This window comes from Eptesicus fuscus, chromosome 6 (genome assembly GCF_027574615.1).
Source record: "Eptesicus fuscus isolate TK198812 chromosome 6, DD_ASM_mEF_20220401, whole genome shotgun sequence".
NCBI classification, from domain to species: Eukaryota; Metazoa; Chordata; class Mammalia; order Chiroptera; family Vespertilionidae; genus Eptesicus; species Eptesicus fuscus.
The window spans coordinates 65889449-65909941 of record NC_072478.1 but is presented as its reverse complement, the minus strand read 5'-3'; the positions used below and the strand labels follow the sequence as shown (position 1 = coordinate 65909941).

The 20493-nt window shown below is 37.6% G+C and overlaps 1 protein-coding gene across 17 annotated transcripts in view; it reads left to right on the top strand.

Annotated features, from left to right (window-relative positions):
• The window catches only part of LARP1B (La ribonucleoprotein 1B), a 135141-nt gene that overhangs the window by 27273 nt on the left and 87375 nt on the right, over nt 1–20493 (top strand). For 14 of the 17 annotated variants that reach the window (XR_008556370.1, XM_054717741.1, XM_054717738.1 and 11 more), the window contains 3 exons: nt 5365–5539; nt 11479–11651; nt 13252–13617. Coding sequence is in view for 16 of the 17 variants with exons in the window: in XM_054717741.1 (XP_054573716.1) it covers nt 5365–5539; nt 11479–11651; nt 13252–13617 (714 nt within the window). In the remaining variant the exon portion in view is untranslated. Of the gene's footprint in view, nt 1–5364; nt 5540–6141; nt 7134–11478; nt 11652–13251; nt 13618–16630; nt 16783–17755; nt 18230–20493 lie in introns of those variants that run through there. The other 3 variants (XM_054717747.1, XM_054717749.1, XM_028150573.2) reach the window with 3 other exon arrangements.

The following is a 20493-nucleotide window of genomic DNA, read 5'->3' as shown; positions in this document are numbered from 1 at the left end:
TATTAAATTTTTGGGAATTTTTCATGTGGAATAGAAAGGCCTATTTAAAAAAGAAATCTCTTGTCTGTCCTGTTCTAGAAATGCTTTCAACATTTTTGGTTTTTTATTGCACAGTTCTATGAGCTTTCAGAAACTTAACACCCTTGTGCCCTGGTGTAGCCAGTCCCTTTTCTTAAACTTAGCGCTGGGCACTACTGATGTGATTTTTGTCAATCTACTTTTGCCTTTTCCAGAATATCATATAAATGGTACTAATTCCATAGTACCATAGTTTAACAATTCACTTGATGGACATTTAGCATGTTTCTAGTTTTTAGATATTATAAGCAAAGCATAAAAGTCTTTGTGTGGACATATGTTTTCCTTTCTAGTGAATAAATATTGATGATTGTGATTGCTTGATTCTGTTCTTGTTCCACTTTCTGTTCTCTTTATTTTCTTACTGAATTAATTTTTCCCCCAATAGGGAATAAATTCCTTATGATTCAAGATTCAAAGTGAAAACTTTCCTTCTCCTTCTCACCTTTCAACTGTAGTAAACTAGTTAAACTAACTTCCTTGGTGACAGTCATGTTACTTCTTTTTTGTGTATCCCTCCTAAGATAGTTCATACTAGACTACATACACTGTTATATTGCCCTTTTTCAAACACAGCATGTTTTGTAAAAGCATTTATCTCCCCAGATTTTTTTCTTTAATTTTTCCCGCTTTCAACAGGCATAATTTATACAGTGTATATTAGAAATCATAAGATTACAAATTACTTTCTCTGTATATACCTGTGTAATTTCCACCTAGGTTAAGAAATGGAACATTTTCAACATTCTAGGAACTCACTGTGCCTCATCCTAGTCAGTACCACTGTTCTCTTCAAAGGGAATTGCTTTTCAGAGCTCTCTCTCACCTGTCTTTTTTTTTTTTTTTTTTTAATATTTTATTAAGTTTTTACAGAGAGGAAGGGAGAGGGAGAGAGAGTTAGAAACATCGATGAGAGAGAAACATGCTGCCTCCTGCATGCCCCCTACTGGGGATGTGCCCGCAACCAAGGTACATGCCCCCTTGACCAGAATCGAACCTGGGACCTTTCAGTCTGAAGGCCGATGCTCTATCCACTGAGCCAAACTGGTTAGGGCTCACCTGTCTTTTAAACTTCACATAATCAGTTATATGTATTTTTTATACATATCTGACATTTGCTCATCATTATTTCTTTTAGGTTTATCCATTGTTGGTGTATAGTAGTTGTGTTTCTATTTTTGTGTAACTCAATTTATTTTTCCATGCTTTTGTTGATAGACATTTGAGTTCTTTTCAGTTTGAGTTTGTGATACACTGTTGGGAATATCAGTGCACATATTTTTTGGATGGACATCTGTACTTATTTTCCTGTGAAACTGATGGTTAACAGGAAATAAATGCTAAGCTTTTGAAGATACTGGTGAACATTTTCCTATTACATATGTGCTGCTCTCTTATGTCTGGGTCTTTGCACATGTATAAAGTGTTAAACCAGTTAAAACTACCAGTGTTGAGAGTTTGACTTGTTGCATGTTCTAGCTAACACTATTGGCAGTCTTTTGCCAAAACATTATTTTGTAAAACTTAAACTCATAAATTTTGAGTAGGGTTTTTGCCTCTTTTTATTATTATTATCTCAGAGAGGAAGGGGGAGAGAGAGAGAGAGAGAGAGAGAGAGAGAGAGAGAGAGAGAGAGAGAGAGAGAGAGAGAGAGAGAGAGAAAGAAACATCAATGATGAGAGAGAATCATTGATTGGCTGCCTCCTGCACATCCTCTGATGGGGCTCAAGCCTGCATTCCAGGGACGAGCCCTTGACTGGAATCGAACTTGGGACTCTTCAGTCTGCAGGCTGACGCTCTATATACTGAGCCAAACCAGATAGGGCTAGGTTTTTGTTTTGTTTTTTGTTGCTGTTTTTTTATTCAGAAATAAATATCCTGTAAAATGCAGTGATCTTGGGTTTTCAGTTTGAGTTTTGAAAATTGCATAAGCCCTGTAAATGGAGTTCTGTCTCCTGCCTCTTTTATTTGTAGTTTTTTAATATATATTTTTATTTATTTCGGAGAGGAAGGGAGAAGGAGAGAGAGAGAAACATCAATGATGACAGAGAATCATTGATTGGCTGCCTCCTGCACGCCCATACTGGGGATTTAGCCCGCAACCCAAGCATGTGCCCTTGAACGGAATCGAACCTGGGGCCCTTCAGTCCGCAGGCTGACACTCTATCCACTGAGCCAAACCATCTAGGGCTGTTAGTAGTTTTTAAAATTCATTCATGTTGCAAGATCTGGATACTGGGTATACTGGTTTGCTACTGGGATGTTATTGCTTAGAGTGTTCAGTGGACAAAACTAGGAAAGTTTAAAACCAGTTTAAACCCTTTACTATAGTATTCTTATTTACTTTCATATTTCAGACTTCTCTTTCGTGAGTATTCTTATTCCCATCAAATGTTTGTATTTAAACAATTTTTAATACTAATTTTAAAGTAATGTCCAGTTATGAAAAATAGAACTTGAAGTAAATACTATACTATTATTAAGGTCATCCTATATAATAAAGAGGTAATATGCAAGTGGTCATCACGCCCTCTTGCTGGGGCCGGGGGATCTGAGGCCGTGCCCCCCACCCTGCAGGAATTGACGGGGATGGGGCCAGCCGGGTCTGAGTCTCGCGCGATTTCGAGCCGCGCATGGGTGAGCCGGGACTTGACTCTGGGTCCCGCTGTGCACCCCAGACTCTGACAGGAGGGAGATTTTCATATACATTTTACTAATTTTCTTTTATCTCTGACACTTTTGTCATAGAGAAAAGGCAAATAGCAATATTAAAGTATTTCCTCTAATTAATTCCCTTTAATTGTGCACGAATTTCATGCACCGGGCCACTAGTACAAATGTATGATTCTTAAAGCAATACATATATGTTTTCTTCAACTAAAATATAACTAAAATTTTAAAGTTGGCCGAAACCGGTTTGGCTCAGTGGATAGAGCGTCGGCCTGCGGACTCAAAGGTCCCGGGTTCGATTCCGGTCAAGGGCATGTACCTTGGTTGCAGGCACATCCCCAGTAGGGGGTGTGCAAGAGGCAGCTGATCGATGTATCTCTCTCATCGATGTTTCTAACTCTCTATCCCTCTCTCTATCTGTAAAAAAATCAATAAAATAAAAAAATAATAAAATAAATTTTAAAGTTAATAAATATGTATGTTGAATTTTTATATCATATTTGTATTTTTATTTCTAAAAACTGGATACCTTTGAATTTTAGTTAAAATTCTGATCAATAAATCTTTAATTATTATTTTTTTAAATTTTTTTTTATTAAGGTATTATATGTGTACATATCTTACCATTGCCACCCCCCACCCCTCTTTAATTATTTGAAGAAATTTTGTTCTAGTTTTTTTTAATATAGATTTTTCAAAAATTTCTTTATTGATTAAGGTATTACATATGTGTCCTTATTCCCCCATTACGCCCTCCCCCCCCAATGCATGCCCTTAACCCCCTCTTGTCTGTGTCCATTGATTAGGCGTATATGCATGCATATAAGTCCTTTGGTTGATCTCTCCCCCTAACCCCCACCGTCTCCTACCTTTCCTGAAGTTTGATGTTCTGATCGATGTTTCTGTCTCTGGATCTGTTTTTGTTCATCAATTTATGTTGTTCATTATATTCCATAAATGAGTGAGATCATGTGATATTTATCTTTCTTGGACTGGCTTTTTTGCTTAGCATAATGCTCTCCAGTTCCATCTATGCTGTTGCAAATGGTAAGAACTCGTTCTTTTTTACCGCAGTGTGGTATTCCATTGTATAGATGAACCACAGCTTTTTAATCCACTCATCTGCTGATGGGCACTTAGGCTGTTTCCAAATCTTAGCTATGGTGAATTGTGCTGCTATGAACATAGGGGTGCATATATCCTTTCTGATTGGTGTTTCTAGTTTCTTGGGATATATTCCTAGAAGTGGGATCACTGGGTCAAATGGGAGTTCCAATTTTCGTTTTTTGAGGAAACTCCATACTGTTCTCCACAGTGGCTGCACCAGTCTGCATTCCCACCAGCAGTGCACAAGGGTTCCTTTTCCTCTGCATCCTCGCCAGCTCTTGTAATTTGTTGATTTGTTGATGATAGCCATTCTGACAGGTGTGAGATGGTACCGCATTGTTTTGATTTGCATCTCTCGGGTGATTAGTGACTTTGAGCAGGTTTTCATATGTCTCTTGGCCTTCCTTCTATCTTCTTCCGAAAAATATTTAGGTCAGTTGCCCATTTTTTGATTGGATTGTTTATCTTCGTTTTGTTAAGTTGTATGAGTTCCCTGTAAATGTTAGAGATTAAACCCTTATCGTTAGGTTCTAGTTTTATTTTATCCTTAAATTATAGCACATTTATTTTTGAGAATCCCCATAACCTAGTGGCTAAGATTTTTACTGGTAAACAGATAAATGATTTGAGTCCTGTTATTAAAACTCATAATAAATCAGTGCCCTTTTTGCCCTATGTGGTTTGGCTCAGTAGATAGTGTCGGCCTGCGAACTGAAGGGTCCCAGGTTCTATTCCTGTCAAGGGCACATGCCTGGGTTGTGGGCTCGATCCCCAGTAGGGGGCATGCAGGAGGCAGGCAGTCAATGATTCTCTCTCATCATTGATGTTTCTCTCTTCCCTTCCCTCTCTGAAATCAGTAAAATAATTTTTTAAAAAAAATCTGTGCACTTTATCAAGTTACTGTAGTCTCCCCTTTTTTTCTGGGGATATGATCCAAGAACCCCAATGGATGCCTGAAACTGCAAGATAGTACAGAACCATATGTATTTTATGTGCTAAATTTTTTCATAGCCATCATACCTTTACACTTGAAGCACTTTATATGGTTTCTCTTTGGTATATTCGAATTGCCAGCATCACTACTCTTGTGCTTTGGGGCAATTATTAAGGAAAATAAAGATGACATGCCACAAGCACTGTGATACTGTGACAGTTATTAGTAGCAGATAGCTACTAAGTAATTAATAGGGTGCTTATGCTGGACAAAGGGTCAATTCCTTCTAGTGTGAGATTTCATCATACTACTCAGAATAGAGTGTGTAATTTAAAGTTTATGTATTGTTTATTCCTGGAATTTTTCATTTACTGTTTTGGACCAGAGGTAACTGAAACTGTGGAAAGTGAACTTGCAGACAGAGGGGGACTGCTGTACTTTATTTCTTTGAGCTTTAGTGTCCTCACCTATGAAATAGAAGTAATTTTTAAAATTTTTAGGTTATTGGAAGTAAGGATGTACAATTAAAATTTTTGAATGCAAGATCTTTAATAGATCAAAATTCCTATTTATAGGCACTGAAAGACAGCACAGAAGTGGAAATTGTGGATGAGAAAATGAGAAAAAAGATAGAACCAGAAAAATGGCCAATTCCGGGCCCTCCTCCACGTAGGGTGCCACAAACAGACTTCTCTCAACTGATTGACTGCCCAGAGTTTGTCCCAGGCCAAGCCTTTTATTCACATGCAGGTAACAGCTTTTCTTCTACAGTGAACAGCATAACACTGGGCTTTTTGATGCAATTTGCCTATCTTTTTAAAGCTTATTTAGCTTCAGTAGGAAAATTAAAGATAACTAAATGACTCTGATGCTCCAAATTCTACTCATAATTGTCTCCCACACAGAGCTATAAATTAAATAGGGTTTTAAGAATTATGAGTGAAGCTCTGCTCCATCTTAAATTATTTGTGTACTTTGTTATGTGGAGTTTGTACTTACCTTCTCTTAATTTTGCTAAATAATTATAGACATATTGTGCCAGTTTTCCCCTTGTAAACTTGGAATAGTCCAGTAGGATTCCAGGATCTAAGTCTCATACCCAAGAGTGGGGAAGACTTTATTTAATTTTCTTACCAATGTACTTCTACTTTGTCTTGAAAAGATTAGATGACTTACCTATATTCTAATGCATAATTGGGGTTCTCTGAAGAAGTTATTATAATTATTGATTAAAGAATTGGTGGTACTTAGAATTTCCAAAAACTGCTTTAATGTTAAGATTTTTTTTTTCCTGGATCATTTTTAAGACATTCCCTCTTGGGAAAAAATATGTGTGCTTAAACTTTTTTCAGTCAGGGTGATGATCTACTGATGCTCTTGGATGTCATTTGATCGGAATATGCAGAGGAATAGGTGACTCACTGAAATATCATTATAAATATTGGAACAAATCGTGCTGCAGAAATGAAAGCGACCAGAGTTACTTCTTTGCAAGAATGTCTACTCCCAACTCCTTGTGGAGGACGTTGGGTCAACACTACAGTGGAGATAAACACCCATGTGATGATGATGATGAGAGACAGACCAGAGGACTGCTGTTGTTTTTATACGAGCTGCCCATTTGTGTATAAATAACCTGGGCTGTATGTGCTACTTTTTATTCACGGTGGGAAAGTTAATTTTCATTCTGGAAATATTACAAGATTCTGTCTTTTCCTTTTAGACTTATGTACTTGTGTCCAGATCAATAAAGTAGAAATAGAGAGGCTTCAGTGGCATTTCCCAGATTGTTAGGTCCTTTGCTATTTAATTTGCCCCTCTTTTATAGTGTACTGTATCTCACATGTTGTCATATTTCACATGGACTTTAAGATTTATTAATGTGGATACTAAGGAATAAGAAATTTAAGAAATGAAAGTATTTTTTTCACTCTTTAAAATTTATTTTTTATACACTAGTGTGAGGCACCTGCCATCAAAAAAGCACTGATGGACAGTCTCACAGATAATTTTATTTATTGTTTCTTTGATTGTCAGCCCTCTGTGCCTCTAAACCTAGAAAGCAACTTGGGCAAGTGTTTTAAAATTTGAAGAAACATTTTTAAGGTTTTTTAAATAAAGATATGCTGTCTGTATAAGTTAGATTAATATATTGTGTAAATGTGGGGTCCAAGATGACATTTTTAACCTGCTCATGAACAGGCATTAGTTGAGTTAGATAAAATAGAAAACACTTCTTCCACAGAGTAGCTAAGATAGGTTAGTCAAGTTGGTGATGCCTGTCTATAAGCAATTTATGCATTATTAATAAAATTACAGGAATAAAATCACAATGTCTGATAAATTTTTGTGTTTTTTTTTAATATACTCATTTACATGCACACATACACTGCCTGAAACCAGTCAGTGTACATTTAAAATGTTAAAATATTTAGGTTCTTTACATTATATATACACATCAGAAACCAGATGGATAATGAAGGCATTATAAAAAGGTGGAATGTGTTTTGAGTTATGCTGATTCACTTTAAATTATAGGAATAATCACGTAAATTCAGTCTTTTCCTGTGACTGCCCAAATTTCTGACCTTAACAATTCTCCTCTGATAAGAAAGCCTTAGTTTCCTAAATTCAGTCGAGAGTACTGCCACCAAAAATTTGAAATGGGAATAAGGGATAGGAAATTTAGATTATCTATACCCATGCATAGAGAAAAATAGTGAAACTTTTACCTTAAATCCTTTTCACTCAAGTGAGAAGACCTCACATTTCAAAAACATAACCCATGATAATATATTTTCTAGGGGATTTGTGTGGTAAAATAAACATTTTTGGTCCTTTTCACTAAAAAATTAAAATTTCTATTTTTTCCTCTATGGAGCTTGAATTGTCTATCATGGATTGACCTTTGTGCTGAACAGAGGACCTTAATACACCAGCAAAGGTTGATTATGGGAATGGTAAGGTGTTCTGAAATGTAGGTTTTGCAGTTCTATGGATATAGTATTGCACTTTCAATAGTAAAAGAATTTCATTCACCAAAATTGAGAGGTCAGGTATTTGACAGTCTTGTGTTGTTTTTTGTTTGTTTTTATTTGGCTTTAAAAAATATAAGATTTTCCCTAATGATTGCTAAGCTGTGGGATTTTTTTGAAAAGTTGATCTGTAGAAGTGTTCTTGAATGTGCCACACATAAAGCATGTAAATCATTTTTAAAGCAATCTATGTAATTACTCAGTGCTGTGATTCAGGGTGGATAAAAAAAAAGTCATGACAGCCTGGCCATTGTGCTCAGTGGTTGAGTGTCAACCTATTAGCCAGGAGGTCAAGGTTTTATTCCCTGTCAGAGCACATGCCCGAACTGTAGGCTTGATCCTCAGTAGGAGGTGTGCAGGAGGCAGCCGATCAATGATTGTCATTATTTCTATCCCTCTCTCTTTCTGAAATCAATAAAAAAAATTTTTTTAAAAAAGTCATGACAGGTAAATATCATGGAATATATACAGCAGGGCAAAAGTAGGTTTATAGGTGTTCATGTGGAAAATAATGTAATAGAAATAAACTCACAACTGTAAACCTGCTTTTGCCCCACCCTGTATATGATGATTTATCTTACGTCATATGGACAATTTTCAATTACTGAAAATGCAACAATGTTTTTTATTTCTGTTGAGTTCTTACAAATTAGAAACCATAAATGTCAAAGTATGCATCTAATTTTTTGTCTAAGTTTAGTTTCACGTAATCCAAGCCATATTCAAATTCATTTGGTCTTGGAAGATTAGTGCTTTACTATTAACCCTTAAAATTTTCACACATATCGTTTGAAATCTTTTCATTGTAAAAACAATCACACAAAGCATATGTATAGCTTAATTATAAGGTAAACAACCTTTAAAAGCTAAATTTTTCTTGTCCTACCCAATTTCTTTGGCATTTTAATGTCATTTAATTTATAAACACATGTGCTGTGAACATAGTAAAACACTTGACTTCATGGTAGAAACATTCAAGCTTAAAGAATATTTAGAGATGATTATGTAATAAGCATAAGTAGTTGTTTAAATATCTATGTTAAAAATAGTTGCAACTGATTTTCCTAATAGGTGCATAATGGTAAGTTACTTTATTCTCACACACATTCTAGGATGGTGGTTCTGTGTCTACTTCTAAAGCTTTATTCACTCTATGAACATAGATGATTCATAATATTAGAAATAGGGTTCTCTCTAACTTGAATAGTATGGACAGCCCGAAACTAGTATTTTCTTCATACTACTTTTGTGGATCATGTGATCACATATATACCATTAATTAAGGAAGTTAGCATCAATATTCAATAGAAATATATTTGCCATCCCTAGCCGGATTGGCTCAGTGGATGAGTGACAGCCTGCGGACTGAAGGGTACTGAATTCAATTAATGTATCTATGTCCCCAAAGCCGCCTTTTCTCTGACTTGAGTGAGGCAAAGCAGACCAGTCTAGGCTCATATCCCTAGCACTTTCTTGTTTCACATCCCCAGCTTTAATAAACATCCTCTAAAATGAAAAAAAAACCACACAATTTAATATAGCTAAATATAGCATATTAGCATAAAAATTATGGATGCTTTTTGTTTTTTGTACCATGTCTTTGAAATCTGGTACATGTTTTATACTTATCCTGAGCACATTTTTAGGATTAGTCATCTTTCAAGTGCTCAATAGCTTCATATGGCTAGTGGCTGCTATTGAACAGTGCAGTTTAAAGCATTTTTTTAAATATAAAACTATATTTTTAAAGTAATATAGTAATCTATGGGTTGGTTCCTGGAACTAGCTATTTGTCCATCAAAAAGATAAACTTCTCTGATTGTAGTATGTAGTAGATGAAATTAAAATCTTGGAATATTCTTCTCAAACTCAGATTCCTGGAATATGCCTTTGCATTTTAATTTAGCAAATAAAATGAAAATTGTTCATTTATATCAGTTTTCTCTATGGAATATATTCAACTTTGCCGAATTTCTAAGGAATTGGCTTTTGAGGAGTAAATGTTTCGAATTCTGCAGTATAAAATTTTTTTTAAATGTTTTTAAGTGAGCGTCTTGTTTTTGTTTTTTTAAATATATTTTTATTGATTTCAGAGAGGAAAGAAGAGGGAGAGAGAAACATCAATGATGAGAGGGAATCATTGATTGGTTGCCTCCTGCACGTTGGACTGAGCCCACAACCCAGGCATATGCCCTTGACCAGAATCGAACCTGGGACCCTTGAGTCCCCAGCCGACGCTCTATCCACTGAGCCAAACTGGTCAGGGCTGCAGTATAAATTTGTTTTTAGAACACTTTTTGTCCAAAGCAAGTTTACATTGCATTATAACTTAAATAGTCTTTGACTTTTAGAAAAGGAATTTATGAAGGACTCAGTTTGAATTTTACTTATGAGTATACTTTGACTTAAAAAAATAAAAGATAGTGTGGAGAAAGGCATTTTTTAAAAATATATATTTTATTGATTTTTACAGGGAGGAAGGGAGAGGGATAGAGAGCTAGAAACGTCGATGAGAGAGAAACATTGACCTGCTGCCTCCTGCACACCCCCCACTGGGGATGTGCCCGCAACCAAGGTATATGCCCTTGACCGGAATCGAACCCGGGACCTTCCAGTCCGCAGGCCGACGCTCTATCCACTGAGCCAAACCGGTTTCGGCGAGAAAGGCATTTTTAATTCCAACAGTTATAAAGTGTTTTAAATGTTATTGCCAGGGCAGAGCACTTTAATGATATGACGTTCTATTCTTTATTCAGTACTAGTAGCCCTGCGCATGAATCCTTGCGCCACTAGCTCTTTGCCACCCTCCTGTAGCTTCCTCCCCCCCCCCCATAGCCTGCTGCCCTGCCTCCTCCTTTAGCTCTCCACCGCCCACTTGTAGTTCACTGCCCCACCCTCCTGCAGATCCTTTTTTTAAAAATATATTTTATTGATTTTTTTACAGAGAGGAAGGAAAAGGGATAGAGAGCTAGAAACATCGATGAGAGAGAAATGTCGACCAGCTGCCTCCTGCACACCCCCCACCAGGGATGTGCCCGCAACCAATGTACATGCCCCCGACTGGAATCGAACCTGGGACCCTTCAGTCCGCAGACCGACGCTCTATCCACTGAGCCAAACCGGTTTTGGCAAGATCCTTGATCCAGTTACACTTCAGGGCGTAACAGATAATTAGCATATTCCTCTTATTATATAGGTAAACCTTGTTAAGCAAAGGAAATGTTCAGTGTTTGACTAATGGCTGTCTTAGTATAAAACCTAGCAGAACAATGTAGGACTGGTTTTTGTCCACAATAAAATAAATAGTTTAACTGGCTTAATAGCTTTCAGATTTCATAATTTCATTATGATGAATAGATTTTAATATAAGATTTTGCAGAGAATTGTTTCCCAAATAGATGTACAGTCATAATGGTGACTTTCGTTGATATTTTTGAGAAGTTTTAATGAATTTGGACTTCGTAAGGTTTGGTGACATTGCACTTATTACTCATTGGTTTCACTTGAATGCATCTTACAAACTCTTCAGGTTTGAAAATCATTGAAAAGATTGACTTATGCTGTGTGAAAAAAATCAAGCCCAAGGAAAAAAATGAAATGTTTTATAAGTAATAAAACTATTATTTTAACTACTGAACTAACTTAAAATTTTAGAGTCTGCCCCCAATTCTCCAAGAATTGGAAGTCCACTGATCCCAAAGAAAAGTACTGAAACAAGTAATCTCCAAGCAATGACTAGAGTTTTGTCTACCAGTTTGCCTGACTTGGACTCAGAACCTTGGATAGAAGGAAAAAAGAGACATCGTTCATCCCCAGTGAAATTGAATGTAAGTTGTTATAAACCAAGTGAACTGTGATAAATTTTATGTCAGATATATATAGTTATAAGAAACAGGTCTCTAATATATATATATATATATATATATATATATATATATATATAAAATTAGAAAACATTTTTAGAAATTGTAAAAATTGGAACCATTGGCCTTCAGTAAAAACTTGTGGGTTACTCATTAGCTGAAAATATGTGGCATCAGCTTTTAAAATTTATCTTTTCTGGATAAGATTTTGCTTTTTTACTTGTGACTAATTTAAATTTTAATACTTTTCATTTTTTAAAAGCTGACCATCTAGATTATTTTTTTAACAATCTAAATTTTTAATTTTATAACCTTGTTATATTATTTGTAATCTTGTAAATTATTTTTAAAGTTCGTATACAAATAACTACTTCTAAAGGGTAAAGAACATAATTTTTTATGTTTTGGTGATGCACAATAGGAAAGGGAAAGATAGTTGATTTCTTGGTGGGAGTGAGATGGGTGTGGTTAGGGAACAATAAGAGAGATCCCTGTGGTAGAACTGTATTTTTGGTGGCTGGATGCACGAGCTCTCCAAGGTGATAAAAATTGCTCTGATCTAAACCACCAACAAATGTTCAAGTAACACTGGGGAAACCTGAATAAGATGGATAGGTTATGTCAGTGTATACCTTGTTTCTGATATTGTACTGTAGTTTTGCAAGATTCGGGGGGGAACTGGATAAAGAATAATTGAGATCTCTGTTTCTTATAACTATGTGAATGTACAGTTATCTTGAAGTAAAAAGTTTACTAAAAATAAACTTGTAAACAGTGCCACTCAAATGATTCGAATAGTGAAAATAAGCTCTATAAGGTAAAGCTCACTAAAAATAATTGGGCACAGATGTAAAAAGGATAAGAAAGCTCTCATATTGGAGGTTATTATGAACAGCGCTCTTTATCCCTAAGAGCAAAGCATGAAGAAAGGAAACATGCAGGATTTAAGAATGGTTCTCCTGTGATGGACCTGGAGGTATTGATATTTTTGCCTCACCAGAGGATATTTGGCAGTTGTCTGGAGACATTTTGGTGGTTACAACTGGGGGAGTGCTACTGCATCTTGTGAGTGGAGGCCAGGGAAGCTGCTAAACATCCTAGAGTGTACAAGACACCCTTCTACACACACACACACACACACACACACACACAATTATCAAGCCCAACATGTCAGTAGTGCTAAGTTTGAGAAATCCTGACCTAAGATAATGTCTTAATTTGCACTAATAGTTAAATGTAGCACACTTAAATGTTAAAAAGAGTTTTATTTTTCCTTGGGGGCATTTGAGAAACCTAACAAAGTTCTTCCAAACATGATTTTCTAAAGATCCTGATTAATTTTTATATCTGTCATGGCAAACCTGGATCACTAGAGAGGGAGAGTAGTGTCCTGGACTCGTTGACAAAAATTTACCATATTTATACTAAAAGCCACATTTTCCCTCCATATTTAAAGTCTCCACATTTAAACATTTCTTTTAAAAATAATGGTTCATTTTTCAATTTGTTTATGTGATTTGTTAAAAATGATAGAAAAGTTTTTATAAAAACCAATTTCTTTTAGGAATCAGCATCTCTACCTGAAGAGGCATCAAATCAACTATATCCTCCAGATGAACAAGAACAAGAAGAACTTGATTTTTTATTTGATGAAGAGATGGAACAAGTAGAAGAACGAAAAAACACATTTATTGATTGGTCTGATAATGATTCAGATTATGAGATAGATGACCAGGATTTAAACAAGATTTTGATTGTAACTCAGACACCACCTTACATGAGAAAACATCCTGGAGGAGATCGAACAAGCAACCACATGTCTCAGGCAAAAATTACATCTGAACTTGCTAAAGTTATCAACGATGGCTTATATTATTATGAACAGGATCTGTGGATGGAAGAAAATGAAAACACACACACAGCCATAAAGGTAATTGTTTCTGGCCAACATGTTTCTGCTGATACTATGGCTTGATAGTGTGTTGTTGCTTATATTTTCCTAAACTTTAAATTTTATTTTATGGGTCTTTATTTTAGAAAAATTTAAATATAAATAAATTATATTTAATTTGAAAATTTCCAAGAAATATATGTGATAATCACAAACTGAGAAATATCTTATTAAAATTACAGTGAAATAAATACTTAAATTACAAAGAAAATATTAGCACTCTGAAATAAGTCAGTCAGAGAAAGACAATCACATGATCTCGCTCATATGTGGAATCTAAGTAACAAAATAAACTGTTGAGTGGAGTGGATCCAGAGACATGGAAGCATGGAACGGAGTGTGGAATCTTGGAGGGAAGGTGGGAGAGGGTAGGTGGATGGGAGGTAATCAACCAGAGACCTTGTATGCATAACCCATGGACACAGACAATAGGGTGGTGAAGATGGGAGGCAGGGACGGGCTGGAGGGGGTTAAAGGGGGAGGGGGGGAGGGACATATGTAATACTTTCAACAATAAAGAATTATTGAAACAAAAAAAAAATAGAGCTTGGGGCTCAATATGATCATTGAAAAAAATTACAGTGAAATAAATACTTAAATTACAAAGAAAATTTTAGCACTCTGATTTAAATCCTTGCTTTTTTTAGGTGAAAATAATAAGGCTCTTTCTCATAAGGAATAAAACCTGAAGTTATGGACAGGCTTAGTTTACATGCTCACTCCTAACCTGGCGTTGGTCACCACAGCTATATGAGTGGGGCTTCTGAGTTGGGTTACTTTTGTTGCCTCCTTCCACCTTAAGTCTATGATGCATTCACTGTGATAGTAGAACTGTGTGGACAAATGTAGAAGATTAAACTGGATGATTGTTTTTCATTCTCCAGTCATTACTGTGGTGCTAGGGGTGCTATTTGAAACCTTATTCCTTTTATTTTAATTTATTTCATTTCATTTTTTATCGTTTTTATATTCTGATACCTATCTCAGTTATTAAGGTAATATATGAGATTGCCAGTGTAGTCAACTGACCATCTGCATTTTTATATGAATTTTAATGGGATAGGTATTTATTTATTTAATAAATCTTTATTGTTCAGATTATTACAGTTGTTCCTCTTTTTTCCCCCCAATAGCTCTCCTCCACCTGGTTCCCATCCCACCCTCTTCCCTTACCTCCCCCCCACTGTCCTAATCCATAGGTGTACGATTTTTGTCTAGTCTCTTCCCGCACCCCCACACCCCTTTCCCCTGAGAGTTGTCAATCTACTCCCTTTCTATGCCCCTGATTCTATTATATTCACCAGTTTATTCTGTACATCAGATTTTTTATTCACTTGGTTTTTAGATTCACTTGTTGATAGATATGTATTTGTTGTTCATAATTTTTATCTTTACCTTTTTCTTCTTCCTCTTCTTAGAGAATACCTTTCAGCATTTCATATAATACTGGTTTGGTGGTGATGAACTCCTTTAGCTTTTTCTTATCTGTGAAGCTCTTTAGCTGACCTTCAATTCTGAATGTCAGCTTGGCTGGGTAGAGTACTCTTGGTTGTAGGTTCTTACTATTCATCACTTTGAATATTTCTTGCCACTCCCGTCTGGCCTGCATAGTTTCTGTTGAGAAATCAGCTGACATTCGTATGGGTGCTCCCTTGTACGTAACTAACTGTTTTTCTCTTGCTGCTTTCAAGATTCTCTCTTTGTCTTTTGCCCTTGGCATTTTAATTATGATGTGTCTTGGTGTGGTTCTCTTTGGATTCCTCTTGTTTGGGGTTCTGTGCGCTTCCTGAACTTATAAGTCTATTTCTTTCACCAGGTGGGGGAAGTTTTCAGTCATTATTTCTTCTAATAGATTTTCAATATTTTGCTCTCTCTCTTCTTCTGGCACCCCAAAAATTCGGATGTTGGTACACTTAAAGTTGTCCCAGAGGCTCCTTACATTATCTTCATATTTTTGGATCTTTTTTTCTTTCTTTTTTTTTCTGGTTGAGTGTTTTTTGTTTCCTCATATTTCAGACCTTTGGTTTGATTCTTGGGGTACGTTGATCTACAGTTGAGTTTCTGTATATCCTTTATTTCAGACAGTGTATGTTTAATTTCTGACTAGTCCTTTGCCATTTTTTTTGGCATTCTCATTAAGGTCCTGGAAGGTCTCATCAAGTTTCTCAGCAGTTTTTAGAAGATTCTTGAGTAACCTTATAAATATGGTCCTGAACTCCATGTAATCCTGTAGTTTGCTTTCCTCCATTGCCCCCTTTCATGACATGCCTCTGTGTCTCCGCATTTTGGCTGCTTCCCTGTGTTGATGGAGCAGCTTTGTGTGGTAGGTGACCCACAGGGGCCAGTAGCTCAGCCTCCCCAATCACCCAAGGTAGATGGTCTTGGTACACCCCTTTGTGGGCTGAGTGTAAAGTCTTGTTGTAGTTAAGCCTTGATTGCTGTTGGTACCCTGGGAGGAATTGTCCTCCAGGCCAATTGCCTGTGGGGACCCGCTGTGTTTATAATGGAAGAACTGCTGCGCTGGAGACACGCTTATGATGCAGGACTTGTTTCAGTGGGGCTTTGGTGCTCACTGAGTCTGCCTCTTGAATGTGTTACTTATGGATGTGAGGAGTTGAAATCTGTGTTTCACACTGACCACTAGGTACACTGGCTTCTGGATCTCCAATGCGGTGCAGGTCAGCTACTGTCTGAGGTCACCTTGCAGGAGCTATAGCAAGAACTACAGTCCTCTCCTCCCTGCCTGGGATTTGTAGATTATGGAGCTGTCTGAACTGGTTTGCAAGTTAGCAGCGATAGTGAAGGCCATTCATATGCAAAAGCCACTGCTTGGAGCTTGGGTGAGTTTGTAGGTTGTGCAGGGCGGGGTCTCAGGGCGGCACTAGGCTAGGGCGTGGCAAACAGCAATGGCTGGCAGCCAGCCATCCCGCGCCTCCTACCGCGTCCCCGCGTCTCGCGCCCCAGCGCAGCAAACAATTATTCCTCCACGCAGCTCTGCAAGCAAGCCACCCTCACTTTCCAACCCGATGGCAGACAGTCCAGCTTCTCCCCATAGGAGTTTGGGTCTCGCGCATCTCCCCTTCGGGTTGAAGAAAGCAACGCCTGCTGCCAGCCAGGATCTGCTGCTAGCTCATATCGCGCACGTGCCCCTGTACATCACCTTTTCAGCATTTGTGCAGTGAGTGCTTCCCTCTTTTTCCGTCTGGTTGTAGAACTTCCACTCAGCCAGCCCTTCCGTGGCTCTGGGTGATAGACGTTTTGTCTTTTAGTTGTAGTTTTGAAATTGTTGTGCATGACTGCAGTTTAGGTGTGTTTACCTACGCCGCCATCTTGGGTTCCTCTCAAATTATTGTATAAGTAAATTGAGCAGCTCACAAGACAGTTTACAAGAAATCAGCACAGTGGCAGAGGTAGAACATATGAAAGAAGGTATGGAATGATATTATAGATAGTCTGCTATTTTTTGGTACATTGTAAATCAAATTGTATGATTTAACATCTAGTAGATTTTATTTAAAGCTTTTTTTTTTTAACTTGGGTGATGTGGTTCAGTGGTTGAGCATCAGCGAACGAACCAGGAGGTCACTGGTTTGATTCCCAGTCAAGGGTATGCTAGAGTTGCGGGCTGGATCTCTCTCATCATTGATGTTTCTATCTCTCCCTCTCCTTCCTCTCTAAAATCAATAAAAATACATTAAATTTTTTAAAAATGGATTTAAAAAAAATAAAAGGTAAAAGCAAGTACGAAATGAGAAATATTGAGTGATAAATATAGCTTAATTGGACTTTCAGAGGGAAAGGAGAAAGAAGATGGGGGAGAGTCAGTATTTTAAGAGGTAATCTCTAGGACCTTTTCTGAGCTATGGAGAGGTATCGGTATACTAGGTGTACCAGTTAATAATGCAAATTTTTTTCAATAGATGGAGTTACACATATGTTGATATATATGCGATTTGATATGTATGCTATTTGTGGTATTGACAGCAAGCTTCAAAACTTGATATGTCAAATTTGCTGAAGGTGTTAAAATCATAGATATTTTTACAATTAAAAATGTCAAATTTCATGCCAAAAAGAGCATTTGCGAGAAGTTATAATTCATTACTTTATTTTGAAGAAAGTTATATATTTCGGGAAGCTTATGGTGAACATGCTCCATCTCAAGATACTTGTGAATGCTGATTTAAACGCTTTAAAAGTGATGATTTCGATGTGAAAGACAAAGAACGTCTTTGTCTCTGATAGAGTCTAGATGCCCTGCAGAGTTAAAAGGCTACATTATAATCCTAGAGCGATTATCAATTTTTACAAAGTTATTAAGACAACATTTGTGTATGCAACCAAAAAAGTTTGAAGACAAACAATTACAAGCATTATTGGGTGAAGATGCATGTTAAACTCAAAAACAACTTGTAGAAAGATTAAATGTTGCTTAGCAAACAATTTCCAATCATTTACAAGCAGTGGGAAAGATATTAAAGGAAGGAAAATGGGTGCCACATCAACTGAACAATAGACAAATGGAAAACCGAAAAGTCATCAGTAAAATGTTGCTTCAAAGGCACGAAAGAAAGTCTTTTTTTTTTTTTTTTGCATCAAATTGTGTTTGGTGATGAAAAGCGGATTTATTTTGAGAATCCCAAATGTACAAAATCATGGGTTGATCCAGGTCACCATCAACATCAACTGCAAGGCCAAATCTCTTCGGAAAGAAGACAGTGCTCTGCGTTTGGTGGGATCAGGAATGTGTGGTGTATTATGATCTTCTAAAACCAGGTGAAACTGTTAATACTGATTGCTACTGAAAACAAATAATCAATTTGAACCACGCTTTGATTGTGAAACGACCAGAATGTGCCAGAGGTCACGGCAAAGTAATTTTGCTGCATGATGATGTACCACCACACACTTTGAAACCAGTTAAAGACATGTTAAAAGATCTTCCTTGGGAAGTATTAACCCACCTGCCGTATTCACCAGACCTTGCTCCTTCAGATTACCACTTGTGTTCTGACCTATGAAAAGGGGGCAGGCCTCCAGTGCAAATATAATGTGGTAGAATGAAACTCAAATATTTAAGTAAGAGCCCTGACCAGTTTGGCTCAGTGGATAGAGCATTGAGCCGTGGACTGGAAGGTCCCGAGTTTGATTCCAGTCAAGGGCATGTACCTAGGTTGTAGGCTCAATCCCCAGTGGGGGACATGCAGGAGGCAGCTGATCAATGTTTCTAACTCTCTATCCCTCTCCCTTCCTCTCTGTAAAAAATCAATCCTATCTAATAAAAGAGTAATATGCAAATGGACCATACCTCCGCTACCACACCCATCAGCCAATCAAGAGCGAGTATGCAAATTAACACAAACAAGATGACTGCGACCACGGAGCAAGCAGGAGGCTTGGGTTTTCCCGGCAATGGAGGAAGCTAAGGTTTCTGCCTGCCCTGGCCTGCGCTCAAGGCTACAAAGTTTCAATTATAGAAGATAAATAAATCCCAGATACCAGGGCCTCCACTTGGGTCGCCGGGGGGCGTGGCTGGCTTGTAAACCACCACAGTCCCCTTGCCCAGGCCACACCATGTCCCAAGGGAACCCTCACTCTGATCTGGGACACCCTTCAGGGCAAACCAGCCGGTCCCTACCCATGCATCAGGCCTCTATCCTATCTAATCCTATCTAATAAAAGTAATATGCAAATTGACTTTCACTCCAGCACACAAGATGGCTGCCCCCGTGTGGACACAAAATGGCCCAACTGCTCAACAGGGAAGGGCAGTTGGGAGGGACCAGGCCTGCAAGGGAGGGAAGTTGGGGGCAACCAGGCCTGCAGGAAGGGCAGTTAGGGGCAATCAGGCTGGCCGGGGAGCAGTTAGGCATCAATCAGGCTGGCAGGGAAGTGGTTAGTGGGTGATCAGGCTGGCAGGCAGAGGCGGTTAGGGGCAATCAGGAAGGCAGGCAGGCGAGCAGTTGGGAGCCACCACTCCTGGATTGTGAGAGGGATATCGGACGGCCCATTTAAACGGGCAGTCAGACATCCCTCGAGGGGTCTCAGATTGGAGAGGGTGCAGGCTGTGCTGAGGGATACACCCCCCACCCCTGTGCACGAATTTCGTGCACCGGGCCTCTAGTAAAAATATATTTAAAAAAAATAGAAGAATATAAATATTGTCAAATTGTATGTAAACACAAATTACGTTATTTACATATACCACATTAAAAAAAAAATAAGCCAAAGTTGAAAAGTTTAGAAAAATACATATAAAACAGTAACCAACCAAAATCAATCTACAGGTTCAATGTAACCTGTCTATATCCTAACTGGCATCTTTGCAGAAATTGACAAACTGACCTGAAAGTCATTTGGAAAATCAAGAAGGGACCCAAAATAGTAAAACTATCTTGAAAAAGAACAAAGTTGAGGTATTTATACACAGTTCTTTTACTAGTATAAGGGTAGACATATGGATCAATGGAAGAGAATTGAGTCTACAAATAAACCCCTATGTCTGTGATGAATTGACTTTCAGCAAAAGTACTTAACCATTCAGTAGGGGAAAAGTAGTCTTGAGACAAGTACATATCTACGTACAAAAGAAGTGACATGGTTATTTATCATGTGCACATATTAACTCTAAATCAATGAAATATAAGAACAAACACTTTGCAAAAAAACCTGGAAGAACATTTTTTAAATTGTTTTTTTACAGAGAGGAAGGGAGAGAGAGAGAGAGTTAGAAACATCAATGAGAGAGAAACATTGATCAGCTGCCTCCTGCACCCCCCCTACCGGGGCTGTGCCTGCAACCAAGGTACATGCCCTTGACCGGAATCGAACCTGGTACACTAAGGTCTGCAGATC